This window comes from Aythya marila, assembly GCF_965140915.1.
Source record: "Aythya marila genome assembly, chromosome: 1".
Taxonomy (NCBI): Eukaryota; Metazoa; Chordata; class Aves; order Anseriformes; family Anatidae; genus Aythya; species Aythya marila.
In genome coordinates, this window is record NC_139042.1 from 83,332,150 (window position 1) to 83,350,814 (window position 18,665).

The following is an 18,665-nucleotide window of genomic DNA, read 5'->3' on the forward strand; positions in this document are numbered from 1 at the left end:
GTACAGAACAGTTCATGCAGAAAGTGTCCAGTCAAAATATTTCCACATAATCCAAGGTTAAAAAATAGTTTCCCATCAAGAAATCGTTTAATAATTGCACCTCCTAAGCTCCAGTTCAGACAATATGACACTTTTGACACACAAAAAAGTAAATCTCAAAATTCTTGTCGGCTCTCATCTAGAATTTGGGAATCATAAATCAAGACTGGGAAGGAGAAAATCTACAGAAACTTACCCTAGTGAAAGAACTTCTTAATCCTCGTCTATTCTCTTTGATGCTGAAGGTCCGAGAGGTTTGTCTTTACCCATCACTGCCCTTGGACACATACGGGATGCTCACAAAGTGGCACTTACTTGGTCCTTAAGACGTACTTGTCTTACTGCTCATCAACACTCCTTTGGAGAAAAACCTCTCCCAGTGCTGAAAAGCTCTGCAATCAAATATATGTACTTTATCACAGCAACGGCAGAGAAAATGCACTCCCTGCCTCCATTCTGCCTCAGGATGCTGATTGTTGGCTACCCGCCCTCACCGCCAATTTAGGGTCCTAATTTTATAAGGTTCTTTCAGCTCTTTGTTCTACTGTGAAGTGCTGTGAATTTCCTTTCTCTTGTTCTACCACCAAATCCAATGGCTCATAAGTTACCTAAAAAAGGTAAGACACGGCAATAATTACTTATATCTGGGTAAAAGTGTAGCAACATATTACAAAAATAAGGGTTTGATTGCGCATCTTTGTATTTCTCACATACATTGACTGCCAGAAACCGATTTGCTATTTTGCAAGTAAGACAAAATAAAACTCTTGTTTAGCTTCACCTCTAATGAAAGGCCCTCTCTTTCCTCTTTCACTGCTTCTGTATTGATGTAGAATAAAAGTCTTTGTCTAAGCTTTCCTATTAAAAGCACAGATGTAAAGCTTCTGGCACACCTGATATATATATATATGTATATATATATATATATATATATTTTTTTTTTTTTTTTTAATGTGTAAATCTGTCCATCTGAATAGGCAGGACAATTGTGATTTTGTTTTGTTATCCCGATTTATTTCACTGTAGTCGCTGTACTTCTTGATTTTTACAGTTGCTGCCAGGAGCCAAATAACAAGCAAATCCCATTATTAATTTATGTAACGGTGATAGAGGTCTTATCTCACATTAATGAGCCACCCCTTCTAAAATTGCCAACTTATTACTGGCAGGAGGTGAAAAGTTGACAGCTTTATAGTGGATAAGGGTAAGTTACATTTAAGCTCAACTGCAGAGTATGCTGTAGCTGAGAAATCGGGTTTAATTTCATTACTAGACTTGTCCAGGCTTTTGGAAGCTGGGAAATTTTAGCTGACATATCTTGGCTTGTTGGGCATCCAAACTTGGGAGAAATCCGATGCACAGTCCTATGGCACTAAAAATTATCGATTTATTTTTCTTATGCACACTTTTCTTATTAGCTTGAACTCAGATGAACATAATTTGTCCCCCAGAAAAGGTCTTTGACTGCGCTGATGACAGTGACGTCTGCTAGATTTCCCTACTACCAAAATACCCTATCCTATCCTACATATCCTATGCAGTGGAGCTTGGAGCTTGTCCTTTGAGAGCATGTGGGACCTCCTGCTGGTCATTTCATGAGCCAGGACACCTGCGTACAGGCTTGGCCCACCAATACCTGACGGGGAGAAGCACAGCTAGCATCAGGCACCGCGCACTGAGAGGGCAGCGATCACAGCAGTGTGCTCAGCTCAGGGGAGCGGAGAGAATGCAGTTATTCCTGTGAGGCGAGTGAAAGCGAAAGCCATCATCAAAAGGGAGGAAAGATAAACATCTGGGCCGACCTTTGAAAGAAGAGCAGGCTGGTAGTAGCCAGGGGGCATGTTCCTTGAGGAAGAAATCTGAGCAGCACTGTGCTTGGAAGGGCGCTGAGCCATAGAGCACTTGAAAGCCCCCAGTAAACAGGCATGGGGAGCTGCATTCACAGGTGGTTTTTATCTCTTGATGCATCTAAATGGACAGGTGACTGGTCTATAAATGCCTCTCTACTGCTGAAAGTAAGATTGTCTTTTTTTTTGGTGGCAAATGCCATGTATTAAACTAAAGGGTTAAACTAAAAGGTGGACTAGTGGAGCAGGGAGAGAAATGTAGTTCAGCTCCAGGGGATTTGAAGGGTTTTGCATTGGTCTCAAGGCCCAGCATTTGCCTTAGAGGCCAGTGCTGAGAGGGCACTGATGAAGCACGGGGGCTAAGGAAGTGTGCACAGAGCAGCAGACCTCCGGCTGTGGGAGCTGAAGCATCATGGTGTGCTCTTCAGTCCAATTTATTAAATTTAAGGTCTGTCAGGCAAGTCTTTTTCCTAAGAAAGAGCCCAGAACATGAAGAAGAGATGATGTTTGACCCAAACACGGCAAATGGTGTTTCTAACAAGAAGAAATTACGGAAGATACATGGTTTTTAGACTCTATCCTGTGTTGGAGACACCAGCAGAAGAGAGGAGGATGGATCTTTCACAGTAGCAGTTGATTAATCCTTAACCTTTATATTTACAGCAGTTACATCTCTATAGGTTCATGAGGGGAAATTCTCCAATGCCACGTTTAGTGTATGCTGCAGTAGTTGTTCCAAACTGGTGTTGCTGAATAACTGAAACATGACAGTCATATCCAGAATTGTTACCATATGAATTCTTCAAGGAACTGTGAAGTCAAAGCAGACTCTGGGTTTCTTCTGAATACAATAAAGTAGCCATGAGTCCTGTCACTCCCATACGCCATGTGTGAGTTTCCTTAACAAAAGCATTGACAAACCTGCCTCGCTCAAAGAAAGGATTCCCAGAAGAATTGTTATTTTTAGCTTTCAGGGAATGAGAGAAGCTGGCAACTAAAATAGCAGCAGATGGGAATCCTGTTGTCTCTGCTCAGGGAGAACCTTCAAAGACCTTCAGCCATCTCAGCAGAGGCTAACTTGAGCTCCCAGTCACATTTCAGACTGTGATCAGCCTCAAACATTTGTATTAAAAATAAAATCGAGAAAACTAGGGAGAAAAAGTATGGTGCGTTAAGGGTTACTAATGGGTATTTCCCCCTCCACTAGCAACTGTCTCTGCAGGATGAGCAAATGGGCTTCTGAACAGACAATGTGCTGGAGCTGTGCTTCACAAATATTGCCTGCATCTTTTCGGCATCTGGACGGCAGAAGATATTCGTGCTGTTGGATGCTCTGGCAAGCCCGTGAAGGCTGAGCAGATACCACACTCCAGCAGTCAGCCGCCGCTGCAGCCTGCCTGGTGAAACGATGAGGCACGCTTCAGTGCAGTGAAAATGAGAGCGATGGCAGGGAGGACTCGCAGTAAATCGTCCTGCCCTAAAGGCAAGCCCCGCTGACAGCAACAGAAGAGGCTGTCGGTAGCCTCGTCTGTCTGGCTCCCCAGCCTGCTGCAGTGGAAGGGCTCTGCCTTGTCTGGATCGAGTGCCTGCTGGCGTTCAGCTGCTGAGCAGGGCCTTTCCTTGCATCCCAGTGCCCTTCCTGTGAAGCCTCCAGGAATCCTCCAAGATGGCAGGGTTTGCCACAGGGGTCTGTGGCGCCTATCAATGTCCCGAAGTCCTAAAGTTCCTAAATGTCCTGAGTTCCTCAATTCCACCCCCCATGCACTTTGTTCAAGCTCCCTGAATACTACCCTGACGAAGGGGGACCTCCGTGCGTGGTTGGACCTCCATTTGAGGTTGGACTGGGTGATCTTGGAGGTCTCTTCCAACCGGGGTGATTCTGTGATTCTGTGCTTTAGCTGCTTTATGTGCTTGGTCCCGTGTCCAGCGGTCCCTAGCTTCCCCTTGCCCTTGCAACCACGCTGCCATTTCTGAGGACTGCCCACAGCGTCTCCAAGCTCCCCACCCTGAGCGGCAGCAGCTGAGCATGGTGTATGCAGCTGGAGCTGTTCTCCTGAACCCTACCCCCGCAGGGCACCCAGCCCGCCCCGCTGAAGGGGGGTGCCCGGCGGGGAGGCACCGTGAGGCGGCGGGAGGCCGGGCCATGCCGGGAGGCCGCCCGCCGGCCCGGGCTAATCATTAATCATCAGCCGCCCCTCGGCAGGCGCTGCCCGGCCCCCGCTCGCCAGGGCCGGGCTCCCACCCGCCGCCATCTCCCCGTGCCCGGCCCCGGCCCCGGCCCCCTGCGGGCGCCATGGAGGGCGAGGGGAACGCGACCCTGCCCCCGCCCTGCGGCGCCAGCGAGCCGCCCTTCGCCTGGGAGCTGCTGGGCAGTGAGTGCCGGGGCGGCCGGCCGGGAGCGGGGGGAGAGGGCTCGGAGGGAGGGGACGGAGCTGAGGGCTCCCTGGCTGAACGGGGCTTTTGCGGGATGCTTGGGGAGCGTGGAGGCGTATTCCTCGGTATGATGCCGGAGGGTCCCGAGGAGGTGTGTTTATGAAGTTAAATTTAGGTACTTGAGCCGTCCCGTGGGGTCAGTGAGCCCTGTGCGTAGCGAAGGATGAACCATGCAGAGCCGCAGCAGGGCTGGGGCTGGCAGGGACCCCTGGAAGTGCCCCGCTCCAAGCCCTGCCCAAGCAGGGACACCCAGCGCAGGCTGCCCAGGGCCATGTCCAGGCGGCTTTTGGAGATCCCCAAGGAGGAGCCCCCACAGCTCTCTGGGCAGCCTGTGCCAGGGCTCCTCACCCGCCCAGCCCAGCAGTGCTGCCTGCCGTGCGCCACTTGGTGCCCGCTGCCTCCTGCCCTGGCACTGGGCACCACAGAAGAGAGCCTGGCTCAGCCTTCCTTGCACCTCCCTTCCGTGCAGTGCTTTGCAGGAGCAGGACTAAGATTCCCCTCCAAGATGCTCTTTTTTTTTTTTTCAGAAACACGTGGATGACATGAATCAGATTTTTTGTTTGCTTGTTTTCTTCTCGCTTGCTGCAGGCCTTGACCTCGCTGGTAGATTTCTCTTTGCAATCTTGACTCTGATGACGCTAATTGCTGATCTGGTATTTATAGAGGAAGTGATCTACATCTACAGGAAAATCCCCTCCTCCAAAAGATCAATCTTAATTTGGGTAAATGCTGCGGCTCCAGTAAGTATTATGGAAAAGGCGTGAACCTGAATGTTGAAATTAGCATTTCTCTGGAAATCTGCATGAGGCAGCTTTATCTCTGCCTTTCACACAGCCCTCCTCCCTTTCTCCATAGGTGATTGCTACTACCTCATGCATTGGCATGTGGATTCCTCGCTCGACAATGTTTACAGATTTCACAGCAGCAGTGTGAGTATTCTGCTTGTTCTAGATGTTGCCCCAAACCCTGCATTTCAAACCCTTTAAACATCTGCTAGTCTTGGTAAACACAGTCATTTTGTAAATTTAACAATTCAGTAATTTTTGGTTTGAGTTGAAATCTCTTGGCAGCTCTTTTACGGGAGGTGGAAAACGCTGAAGCGGTTCCCCGTGCTGCAGCCCCCTAGTGTGGGAACGTCAGTACGAGAGATCTGTGACTTGCATGTAATTGATCGCCTTGACTGACGGGAGCTTTGAAGTAGCACTCTTTTCTTTTCTCTCTCCGAGTGTCATGTGGAATGAGATTCTGACCTGTGGCTTCTTCTCGGTGCTTTTATTAATGACGAGCCCTGTAGGTCTGTTATTAATGGTGGCAAGTGAACCTCCAATGAGTATATCAATGTGAAAATGTTCTGCACTTGTCCTGATAAAAGCACTTTCCGTGCACGCATGACAGCTCTGACATGCACAGAGAAGAGTGGAGAAGCGTGGTCCATGCTTTCTGGAGGTGGTGGGGCAGCCCTCGAGGCACAGCCAGGTGGGGGGCACGCTGTGGCCATGGGCACACCAGGAGGGCCGGGATGGTTTTGGAACCCACTGCGGGACACTATCGCAGTCTTACGGATTGCCCTACACCGTGTCACAGTGCGTCTGCTAAGAGAGGAGATTAAAAAAGGATGGAAAGCAAAGCAGTGGGACTTCTAGCATGCTGCAATTTATGCAGGTAGCGCAGGCTACAAGAAACTTCTCAGGATCCAGTCCTGTGGCATGTTGAGCCTATCTCAGTCCCGCTCCTCCCTTGCCCAAGCTGCAGGTCCCTGTCCCTTCCCTTGCCCCATTGTGCTTACTTCTCCAGCTGCTCAGTGAGCTCCTTCAAGGAGGCAGTGCAGCTGGAGAGGACCTCTCTTATTTGGTGGGGTTGGATTTCAGTGAATCGATTCCTAAATCTGCGTGGGGCCGGGAGGAAAGGGTGTCTGCACGATCCGTAATTCCTGGGAAGGGCTGAGAAAGTGCAGCTGGTGAAGGAGGGAGAGGAGGGGCTGCAGCAGACACTGCCTGGATCCGCTTGGGCTGCAGAGGAACTGCACCCTGACTGGGGCAGTACGTGATGCCCCACTAAATGCATACACAAACCTAGCCCTGTGTTGTTGTTTTTTAATTTTGTGTGTTTTATTGTTATTGTTTTTTTTAAGAGGAGGAATAGGACTTGTTTTGAAAAGGTTGCACTGGTCAGGACTAGATAACTGATAGAAAAATACGGCTGCAATGACTTGGGCTAAAAAGCCTGTGATACTGACTGCCACCAGTGTGCCTTGGGGGAAACCTGGAGGTTTAAACAACCTGGGCAGAAAGTTTAAAAAACCCGGACAGGACTGGCCCGTGCAGGCGTGTGCGAGAGGCAAGCAGGAAGTCCGTTCAAGCTGGCGTTTTCCTCCTCTCCTAGGTTTTTTGCCATAGTTATCCACAAGTTCCTGATGATGATGATTAAAGAGTGCGGGGGCCAAAAGCTGTTCCTCAGGCGGTTCGAAAATGGTCGCTTCAAGATCAGCACGGGGCCCTGCTGCTGCTGCTGCCTTTGCCTCCCCGGCGTGCGCATCACTAGGTGAGTTGCCCTTTAAGGTTTCCCAGCTGGAAAACCGCAGCTGGAATCCAGCCAGCCTGGCGAGCCAGGCTTGCAGCAAAGGGCCTCCCTGCTTCCCGACAGCCACTCTCAAGCTGTCTCTCCAACGGCGCTGTCACTCGGGGCTGTGCGCCGCCACTAATTTCTTTCATTTTTACAGCACGGAGCTGCACGGGAGAGGTGAGAGCACAGCAAAGCTCACTTTAACCCAGTGCAGTGTTCCCAGTCTGCAGCAGTGCTGAGCACTGTGGTGTCTCCCCAGCTAATCCCGTTCTTTTCCAAGAAACCATTTGTACTGTAGGCAGTGGTGTGTGGGAGGAGGAATTTCCACTCTAGAAAAGCCGATAGTTGGGATTTTGGTTTCTTTTCATTCCAGGAGGGAACTAGCGTCTCCAGACTGCATGTTTTTCACAAACAAAATCATCAAATTGAGTCTGTCTTGAAAGAAAATTTCTCTTGCTTTGATGAATTGAAATGTTTCTTTCTGATTTGGTCTTTAAAACTACTTCAGATTAAAATACTTTTTAAAACAAAAATAGATGTAATTCCTGGGAAGCTTTAATCTCAGTGAAATGCTGTTTTCTGGTGAGGGAAAACCAAATATTTTCTTCTGCCAAACTAAGTAGCAAGGCACCTTCGAGAAGCATGGTAAGGATGGAGAGCTGCACCTCCAGGAATCACCGAGTGTAACATAAACCCTGCCTGGTGGGGCTCCTCTCCTGGCAGGAGCTCAGACCTAGACATTTACATGCTGCTCCACAACCCAAAAGCCTCATATATTCCAGGGCTTTCCTACTGGCACAGAGCATGAGAACGGTTCTCCCATTAACAGCAAAATCTCGAGGGCTGAATGTGCAACACGGAGACGTTTCTGTGAGAGCCTGGATGTTCATATCAGAAGGGATCTTAGGGACTTTTTGGTCTGGTTACGAGGAAGTGGCAAACAGAAAGCAGTGCCGTGGTTTGTGAGGGATCCTGGAACGAGCAGGAAACAGTGCTGAGGGAGAGGGACTGAACGGGAGGTTTACTGAAGCAGCATAAGCTGCAGTGCAAAATATGTGAAGAATTTAACTTAGAGTTTGCTTTTGAAAAAATCTTCGTTTTTAGTGTAATGATTTTTCCTTAAACTACCTCATTTGGTATTATAATTTTAACTCTTATTTCCATTAATTTATTTTAATGGTATAACAGTATTTATTTACATGGAGGGGACACCAGGAAGAATAGGTAGTACAAAAAACATAAAATATACCTCCAAAAATAGATGTGATACGATGATGTAAAATGGGTAAGTTATGCCAGAGAAAGATCATACTTTCCTCCCATAGATACCTCCTAGGGAAACAGAGTTGCTCCAAGGGAGGGATTCGTTACTTTAAAAGAAACCATAGGATCAGAGAATATCCAAGTTGGAAGGAACCCACAAGGATCATCAAGCTGTTATTCCCATTTCCTTTGGGAATAACGGGTCTTTGAAAAGGCACAGGCACGAGATGGCCAGACAGCAGCAGGCCCTTCCCCATGTGTTTGTGCTGCTCATAATCCTGTGGTTATTAGCTCTATTAATTGAGCAATTCATGCAGTTCCTGGTTCGTGTCTGTTCCCCACAGCACACTAACTGGCAGCCTGTTGTCTGCTGAGGCACATCTGATGGCAGTCCCAAGGGACCAAGGAGCCAGAGTGAAGACAGCAGTAACAGTGGGGGAAGCACGCAGCAGCGGGCTAAAACATGAGCAGCAGTAGCTGCCACAGCTTGTCCTGCGAAGACTGGGGGAGAGTTTGTGTCAGTCAGCTTTCGTGTCCTCAGTTTGTGAGGGCTTCTGCCCCTTTTCTGGTGATCTTTAGTATTGGCTGGCCAGGTCATTGTGTATGGGCTGTATACTGAGAGACAGTAGTAAGAAAATCCTGAGCTGTGCTACAGGCTTTTTGCCAGTTTGCCCAGTGAAAGATAGGGCCTTTCTCCTCTTCCTGTACAGAGGAGCAAACCCAGATGCTTACATGGCAGTACTCATGATGCACTGAAAAATTACCCGTCCTTTCACCTAGGTCTGTATGATTCCTTGTCTTGATCAGCCACAGGACTGGCAGACCAGTCCCGTCTGAGCAGGAAGGTGGAATCTGACAGCATCACTGCTGAAGGCAGACTGGCTGTGTCAGGGATCGAAGCTCTGCAGTGCTTTGCCCTTCAGCTGAAGGCTGCTCTGCCCAAGTTTTTTTGACAGAACTTTTGGCAGAACTGAAATAGCAAGGCAAGAAGGCAAGAGCAAGTGGCATTGTTCAGCAACTGGGTATGCTTCTACCACTGCTGTGGTTAGAAAAGTATGGCTTTTGGAGAGACTTTGCGACTTTGCTAAATAGACAACTGGGTAATTCTTGGAAAGTTTTTTTTTTTTTTTTTTTTTTTTTTAAATCTTGAAGCTGTTTCTCCCCAGATTTTGGCCATGTGCAGTAGGAGTGGAGAAGTTTTGCTGCTTAACAGCATCCAAAAATGTTATTAATGTTGTTAATATGATTTTGGCCTTTGTGATTTTTATTTTTTATTTTTTACCAGGCAAACCCTCTTTTGGCTGAAGCTGGGCACCTTCCAGTTTGCTTTCTTTCGACCTGTGTTCATGTTTCTGTCAATAGTGCTTTGGACCAATGGCAATTACAGCCTTTCTAATGTAAGTAAAGGTTTCAAACAGAGATGAGCCACAAAGTCCATGGCTTTTGGTTTGATTTTAGCATCTTAGCCTACAACGAAAGTCTGGAATTTGGGAGCATTTCCAAGTGTGTCTTTGTCATGTTCTTTTGAGACCCTGAAGCATGTACTGCACTTCTGCTTTGTACTGTGTAAGCAGCAGGCTGATGGAGAGGTCTGTGCCTGCTAATAACGTTGCATCTCCTGGATAATTCAGATTAACAGAAGTATTTTTGCAGTTGATGTTTCATGGTAGTAAAATAAACGACCCCTCTGAGCTGTCATGCTGAGTACACTCTCATGAGCTGCTGAGCATTCCCACGTGCTGCTGGGGTCGGACGGAGGGGCTTTGGCACCCATGACAGCTCCATGGTGGCAGCACTCCAGCCAGGGCTGTGCAGCTTCCTCCTGCAAGCCCCAGCCACTACTGCTGGCATCAGCTTTCGTGGAGGTAGCAACACACATTTTATTGCCTGCATCATCCAGCTTGCAGCTTCTGCCTGGAAATAGTAACATCTGCCCTGTAAAGTTTTATTGGTACATTTGTTTGATTTTCTTCTCAGTTGTCTCCTGAGGGAGCTGCGATATGGATTAGCTGCTTTGTTGCTGTCCTGACCATTATTGCTCTGTGGCCAGTTGGAATCATGTTTCAACAAGTCAGGGTCCTCCTTAACTGTAAGAAGATCATCCCTAAATTTGCCCTTTACCAGGTGAGAAGTTTAATATTTCTGGTAAGAATTTCTCTTGCTGTTAATGCAACACCATCTCCATGTTTCTTGACCCTTTGCTTAAAGATTATAGTATTTTTTTTTCCATTAAATGTATCATGCAAAGGCATATTTTTACCTGATTAATGCTGCATCCCTTTGAAGCACTTTCCTTGGCTGCTGTTCAGTTTCAGTTTGAGCCAATTCACCTCTAGTCTTTCAGGAGCGCTGGAGATGTGAGAGCTTTGTGAAATCCATTCATCTCTGGGCAGCTGGAATCAAAACAGCACCTTCTGCAGGGCTTGACGGAAGCTTTTTCGATGCTGTATCCTGAAACACAATGTTAAAAAGCTAGTGTGTACTTTTAAAAATGAGGAGAGGATGTGGAGCATTGTGTGGGTGGCTTTTGTTTGAACTGTTTCGGCATGTCATAATGTGCTGTTTTGACAATATTTTTCTTGGCCATTCTTCACTACAGAGTTAGATAATAATGAAAATACTGGCTGGGACTCATTACGTAGTAAGGAACAGACCTGGACAGGTTGTGGGACAGGGACAAGGCCACCCTCTCCCACGCCACCCAGAAGAGAGAAGGTAGAGTGGAACAGTTGGAAATGCAGCGTGCTGGTACAGGACACAGAGCACAGCTGCTGCACTAAGAGCTCTGATAAGTAGATCATTAAACCCTTATAAAAGCAATCAGCAGGATAGTCGCATATGCAAAGCTGCACCAAGGTGAATCCGGGTTTAAGGTGGCAAACTCTGTGCTTGTGAGGGTTTATACTCGAGTAGTTGCACCAGAGAGACACTCTGGTATCTCTGAGACAGCGAGGGCCTAGCTCAGTGAATAGCAGGCAATGTGATGTGTGGTTATTGCTCCAGCCCCTTTGGCAAAGAAGGCACTCCTGTATATTTTGGGGAGTACCGCATCTCCCTGTTGCAGCAAAAAGATGAGACAACCCCCAGAAAAAACAACATTCTTTGAATTCTTCCTCCCACTAAGGGACAGCATAGCTCATAGATTAACAGGAAGCTTTCAGGACATTGTTCCTTACTACTCAGAGCTCAGTATTGCTTAAAGTCCCAGCTGGGAGCTCTCTGGATGTTGCACCTCCCAAATAAAGGGTTGGGAAAACACTTTTAAAACAGAGGTTTAATTTAATGCCCACATTCAGAGCAGTATCTTCCTGGCCTAAAGATGAATTTTGCAGAATGGCAGGTGGCCTGGTGGTAGATGGAGGAGAGGGAGGGCAAGAAAGTAGGAATGGAGTGAAAAAGGGTCTGTGATGAAAGCAAAATTGTTGTGTGAACAATAATCCTTTTCTTGGTAGCTAAGGCATCTGCTTTCTCTTCCTGGCACAGTTTGTCCTGATTCTGAACCACCTGCAAACAGCTATTATCAACATCTTGGCCATGCAACAAATTATCCCCTGTGCTCCACCACTCTCCTCCTCAGCAAGAGGAGCGTGTAAGTTCTGTTGGGGGGGATGCTCTTCATTGACTTATAAAGGTGTCAGGTTCAGCCTTGCTAACTGCAATATCTGGTGTTTTCCCAAAATAGTTATTTCCTGGGATTATGTAGCTTTTGGAGAATCTCAACTTTTATGTAAAAAACGACACAACTTTTATAGCCGTCATAGTTGCAGAGAACTTTAGTTGGGATCAGAAATTGAAGAAAAAGAAATCAACATGCACGATCACTCTTAAATCTCTTGGGTTTTGGATGCCTAATTAGCTGCATGCTTATTGATGGGCAACACTGTAACTCTGTAACTGATTTTATTGCCCGGTGTCAGAGACAATCTGTTATGGAGGCAGAATGGTAACGTTTGTTCCTTTTGCACAGAGGATGGTGAATAAGATAGGTATTTATTTCTTGTCTGATGGTCTTTTTTTTTTTTCCCTTCAGATATAACCCACCAGGTCCTCATCATGGAAATGTTTCTGATAACCCTGTTGTCAAGGGTGGTTTATCGGAGAAGATACGATGAACTAGAGCCTCCAGAGTGTGCCTGTGAAGAAGATGGGGACAGCAAGCAGACTCCTAAGATTATCTTCAATGGTGCAGTTAGTGAAGACAGATTGCCAGGCTTTTAAAAGCCCCCAGAGCTCCTGTTCTGCAGGAGCTGGAAGCTGAGCTTCAGGAGCTTCTTTCACCACAAATAGCCACTGCCCATGTCAGAACAACTTCTGACATAAATGCCTGTGTGCTGCACTGAAGGGACCAACGACTGGAATGATAACCCTATTTATTCCCCAGTGATACACACATGGTGTGCATGCTTTCACACCATGTTCTCTTATCCTGTGATTGAGCACTTGACGGTAGCCAAAGTGTCTCATAATGTGATTTTTATTTTATTTTTATCTATTAGAATTGCTGTGATTTAGAGTTAACCCAGCGCCATTCTTCTATCATCTCTTTTGAATTCTTCTGATAGCCTGGTAGCTACCTTTCAGGTAGCCTGGATTGCTGTCATCCCAAACTGCATTTTCCTATCCTTCTTCCATTAAAATTTATCAGCTCTCACTCTGTCACAAGGTCACCGTAGCTAATTCTGATCAGTAAATACATTTGCAAGTTTGTTCTTAAATCCCCAAACCTCCCTGGGCTCTCCACCTACATAAATGGAAATTTCCATTTATGGGAATACTTTTTGCACTCCCTGTCAGTTCACTTCCTTACTTGATAAATACACAGTTGCTGTTTTTAAATATGTCATTGGCTTATGCTCCTCCTAGAGAAGGGAGATCTCTGTCACTGGTCTGGAAAAAGAAAGTAGGAGTCGGTCTGAGATGTGTTCTGCCACTGCTCCGGGACGTTACATGGCACTTTGGTTCTCTGTGTGGAAAATGGGCAGTGTGATACTCAGGATCAGTGTGTCTGTGGGGATGAATACTGTTGAATATTCTGTTCTGCTGAAAACAGGTTTTAGTTTTATTTTTTCCAAATGATCCAGATGTTCTTGGATAAACCTAATTGCTTTGGTTTAGCTCCCTGTAATTTATAATATGATACCATGTTTAGTAAGCATTTGGATAGGCTGGTTATTGGGAAAGGAGGTGCAGCACCGCATGCTAGCACTTGTCTCTCCTCATCTAATCTGACCCCTAAAAGTAGATGCTTCATCTGTATAGCAAGAACGGGAATTCCCTATATAGGCTGGGAAAATGCTCCATGCTAGAAAAGATGTTATAATGTCCTTTACCTATAAGGCATCAAATACAACATTCCATCAGAGTGATGCTAGGCAGATAGTGGGGCTTTATTTGTACTTTATAAGGAATTCCAGAAATACTTTCAGTTTGGGAGTTGGCTGTGGAAAATGAAATGTTCTGAAAACCTCAGCTAGTCAACAAGCTGGGAGGAGAAAAGGGGGTTGAATTAAAATATTTTCTTACCAATTGAGGTAAAAAATATTATTTTCTTTAAAAATAGGATTCCATTGTACTAGAAAAAGAATGAATTATTTTTGGTTTGAAGTGGTTGAAACAATTTTTATACCTAGCTTTTTTTCTAAGCAGACAATCTGAGAAACTATTACAGATTTCTTAACTCAATTAATGTGAGTGAATCTGCATTTTTCTTTGAAAAGTAATTTAGGTGATAATTTTCACTCTGCTCTAGAGTGTGACAGTAGAATTAACTGGGATCAACTAATATCTTCTTAATATAAGAAATCTTCTTAATGTAATGTAACATTTTGGCTATTAGCATATTCCTAATGTTGCCTTATATCAGGGTACTCTAGGCTGCAGATATGTTTGTAATGTTGCTCTTACAGACTTAATTTCAGAACAGCATTGGGAATGGTTGGCTGCAAGTTGAAGAAGCTTCAAAACTGGAAAATAAAATGTGTTGAGTTGGTATCTTTGTGAATTGCTGTGGAAAAGACTTTAATTACAAAAGCAAATGAGCACTCCTGGAAAATGTTTTCTGTAGTGGTTCTGTAAAGGTGATGTCTTGGTGAGTGGTATCTGTCACACATTAGAGGAAGAGTGGATCCACGTGCCAAAGCGTGGGCAACGCATCTGAAAACAGGTGGAGCACATGGGGAAATGGTGGGCTTTGTGTGTCCAGCTGGCAGGCTGCAGCAAGTCTTCACCCACCCTTCCTTGGGAGCACTTGTTCACCAGACAGAGGCATTTTCTTCCATGGCTTTTGGTCTGGGATCTGCCACGTCTCTGAAATGTCTACTAAATATATCGTGTAAACATCAGCGTGGGCCTGATTTAGCTGCAAGTGTCACTAGCTGGTATGCTTTGGGACAGGTACTTAATATTTATTGTGATACTCATGTGACATACTTCAGCAATAAAATGTACTGTTGGGTGGTAATCATCAAGCAGACAGACTTAGCAGCGAAGGCTTTCCTCTTTGCTATGTACAGCTGTGGCTCAGACCAATACACCCGGAATGTACATGTAGGTGCCCCTACCTAGCAAGGGAGGCATCCGTGGCAGCAGGTGGCCTGTACTGCAGGACGTTCATTCAGGGGCTCTTGAAATCACAATATTGCAAATCACCAACCCTCAGGATGGACTTCAGGCAGTCCGAGTATGGAGAAAAAGTAGGAAGCAGGAAATTCCTCCATGCTCAGCTCTGATAAGGGCTTCTGTAAGGTCAGTGAAAAAAACTGGTTTTCAGTTATGAGTTGTGATTAAAGCACGTGAAAAAGTTTAACGAAAGGTAGAAGATAAATTTCACAACTCATTACATTACAGCAGCAGTATAAAATAAGTGTGAAGGTGAGCACCTTATCTTTATGCTAGCTTCGCTTGAGATTATCATGTCAGGAAGGGTAAAGGTAATTTTGTTGGTGTCTTTTGCGATGATAAAAAGGCCTTGACATTACTAAATAGGAAGAGAGATAGGTGATCAAAGGTTGAGAGTATAGGCAGTGGAAAGCAATCCATGATGACACAGAGGAGAAGATGAGTTGCACGTTTTGGGTGGCTGTGCACTAAAAATACAAGTGTGGAGGTGAACACTGACATGAAGCTTACCCGGGTACGGTGTTTGGTTATGCAACGGAGCAGCACATGCACAAAGGGGCCCAACTACTGCCAGCAACCACTAATTTTGCAGGAGTTGCTTGGCCAACAAGAGCTGCTCAGTGCTCTTCTTTTTCATCAACCACTCAAGCTACTTTTATTTTTTATATGTATATTTAAAGGCATGCCTTTGTGTTTTGAGGGTCTCAGCAGCAAAGACGACATAATACCAACGGTGTTGTTTCAGTTGTTAAGAGGCTGCTCTGCTGATAATAGACCTTTTTGTCCCTGCACCCCTCTGCAAACTGTCCTGTCCCTGGACCCTCACTCATGCCCCTGCCTTGTTCTCCCTGCTCAAGAGAAAAAAGTAGAGTGCTCCTAAGGCTGGCAGGGTGTAGGCTCCCAGGGCAGCCAGACTATGAAGCCTGCCCTCTATGAAGAGTTTGTTTGTAAAGAGGGACCAAGGAAGAAAAAAAATGAGTCAATGCAAGAGGTGGATTCTGATCTCAGAGCTCCCAGAGCTGGAGCAGGGGAAAAAGGAGTTAGACAATACAACAAAGATGCACATGATGTTAAATTGAACAAGTTGGGGGATAGGTTGGTTTAGAGTAAGCAGTAGGGAATCCCAAAAGAAGACTATGGATAACTGAGCAAGAAAGACAGTAGCCATTTGCTACGCAGCTGATGAAAACACTAGAATAATAGGTCTGTTTTAACAACTGCACCTATTGGATACACTGACATTTGGCTTCCCTAGTCTTTTAAACAAAGTCTGACAGCCGCTAACTGTTTGAATGCTAATCCTTTTACTGACAGCCATTCTCTTTGGGTGATCCTTCAGGACAACTGATTAATCTGCTTGCACCTCCACAGCTCCCAGGTAAAACAGAGTGCTATTTCTAAGATGACCTTTGGAGAAAGAGGTGAATGTGAGAGCTTGATCATCTTTGCTTCAGCCAAGAGGAATCAAGGCAGAAAAACCTAGTGAACTTGCCCAAAGAGGCAAGGGATGCAGGGAAGTTTTGTACCAGCTAGCATCAGGCTCTGGAAGGTATCCAGTCGTACCTCCGTGCTCTCAAAATAACTGCCTATTAACCCCCATAAAATCACAGATCAAGCTACGAGTGTCTGAGTTAAATAATGGTCAGATGATGTTTAGATGCGGCCACCCCACCAACACAAGGAGTTGCTCTCAGCATTCAGAACCTCACCTGAGTAAGAGCTGCAGGTCACAGCACCTCTTCGCAACTGGTGGGAAGCACAGGCCTTCCTGTTGCTGAGCTGCAAGAGAAAGCAAGCAGAACAGTCTCAGGCTATTTTCCTTGCTAAGTCACACCTTAGCATCCAGCTGAAGGGCTGTAGTGTAGCCTCAGTAGTAGATACACTTTCTTCTTCCACAAACTTATCGCATTCTTCGCTTCTCAAAGCCCGTTTCTGTTAAAATGTCTCTACATAAGCACAATCAAAGCAGCAGATTTAAATAGCTCAGAACTTTCCTTTTTTTTTTTTTTTTTGCAGAATATTCTTTTCTTTCCCCCCTCAATTATTGCAACCTATTCTCTCTGTTCAACGAAACTTGTTAGGCTTACACTGATGCCACTCACAGCCACATAATAAAGCAGCAGGTGTGCCAGCACAGCACTCGATGGCACAGGTGCTTAGAGACATACCTTAGAAGGCAGCTTGAACTCTCAAAAAATTCATCCTTGTTCTTCAAATTAGAGAAAATCAACAACAACAAAAACTACTAAAGAATATGCACTGAAAAATAGGAGGAATCTTGGATGAATTTAAGACTTTTTTTTTTTTTTATAATGGAAGAAATCAGGCTTAAAATCATGGCAATATTTTGGACATTCTTGGTCAGTTCCACAGAGAGAAAAAATTGTCCAAGGCAACCTCCCTTAGTGACTATGAAGAGGCCACCATCTCTAAGACCTAACTGCCCAGCACACCTTATGCAGATAGGGTCATGGTGCATGGAGAAAATTAATAGTAAGATAAAAGGGCTTCAGTCTAGTTTAATGCAACTGAGCAGCAGCTGAAAAGCATCAGTTTTCCCTCTAGAGCTTCAGGCATCAGATCACAGATACCTCCTGGGGCCTGTGGCGTAGTTTTTACAGGCTGCACTGGGCTCCGACGTCCAAGAAGAAGGCCAAGCTGTGAGGAAGCGCTGCAAGGAGTTCTCCAGGGTACAGCCAAGGCAAGGAAAGTATCACTGCTGCCAAAGGTGAGGGTGTTGACACAGGGGTAATTAGCAGCCCAAGGCTTCCTGTGGAGAAAAAGCACCATGAAAAGCATACAAAATCCTCCAGAAAAACCTCAGGCAGCCCCAGGATGTCAGCGACGAGCAGCCCTTCCAAGTGGTAGCTGATGTTGGCCCTTCCCAGCTTGGCTGAGGGTGGCCTTGGGTGCTCTGCCAGGGGCAGTGAGCCCAGTAGCTTGTCCTACCTATGGACAGTGTATATTGACCAATAAATCACAAGTTTTACTCTTCTAAGCTGGGAAATCCTCCTTGCTTAATCTTGGCACGTGGCAAAAGCCATGAAAATGAACTGACCCATAGGGGGGGAAGACTACAAAACAAGGGGAAACTGTATAGCATGGGCAGCACCTTCTCCTGCATCATCCTTTGAGAATCGTGGCTCTAAGGGCTAGAGGAAGAGTTGGAAATGGCACAAAAACAACTTCTGAATTTGCATTCCTCCTTTACAGCAAATTACTGGAAAAGATGTATTTCCATGTCTCCTCATAGCCATACCCAGCCAGCAAAGGGTGTGAGCTAATTGTTAAATTCAGTTCAACAAGTTCCTCATTAGGGGAAAATTACTTGAGTTTGAAATATGCTAATTTTCCAATCAGGGTGAGTGTTTGCACTTGTGATTTGGAAATAATTAACACATGGTATAACATCAAAACCAACGTAAAGGCTAATGGTAGAAGGACTAATTTCCTTGGCATGAAAGTGGCGTGCTTGGTTTCCCCAGAGGTCTATTACTATCCTTTCAGTATAGGGATCTACTACGTAAGGTGTTCTGTTATTTATTTAGCTTGATTCTCTAGGGAGTTGTACGCTTTAGTGTTAATTTTGAAAAATCAAATTTTGTTTTCGAAGGCTCAGGGTATTTTCTTGTTTGTTTTATTTTGAAGGGAGCTATTTTTATTTCTCCTTCTCCTGTCAACACAGACTTTTCCAGAACGATTAGCTTCAATTATCTCTAAAAAGAGATCATAAACTGTCATTTCAGGCTGTGACTTTAGTCTGAGTTTTGCAAAGTTTAAATGCACGTTCCCTGGAGAACCACGTTCTGATCCTTAAAAGCATTCCTGGAATGTGGAGGCAATGCAGCAGTTAGAAAGAAAGGGCGTTCAGGTGGGACCATTAATTGGGAGAGCAGATTTGTA

The 18,665-nt window shown here is 45.5% G+C and overlaps 1 protein-coding gene across 1 annotated transcript; it reads left to right on the plus strand.

Moving 5' to 3' along the window:
• Nucleotides 1-4,077: 4,077 nt before the first annotated feature.
• Nucleotides 4,078-14,279, plus strand: LOC309880082 (organic solute transporter subunit alpha-like). The gene is made up of 8 exons (XM_082764572.1): nucleotides 4,078-4,258; nucleotides 4,908-5,059; nucleotides 5,175-5,248; nucleotides 6,702-6,860; nucleotides 9,430-9,541; nucleotides 10,122-10,268; nucleotides 11,628-11,733; nucleotides 12,175-14,279. Exons 1-8 carry the CDS (start codon nucleotides 4,180-4,182, stop codon nucleotides 12,360-12,362), a joined length of 1,017 nt encoding a protein of 338 aa, XP_082620698.1. The 5' UTR covers nucleotides 4,078-4,179; the 3' UTR covers nucleotides 12,363-14,279.
• Nucleotides 14,280-18,665: the final 4,386 nt, after the last annotated feature.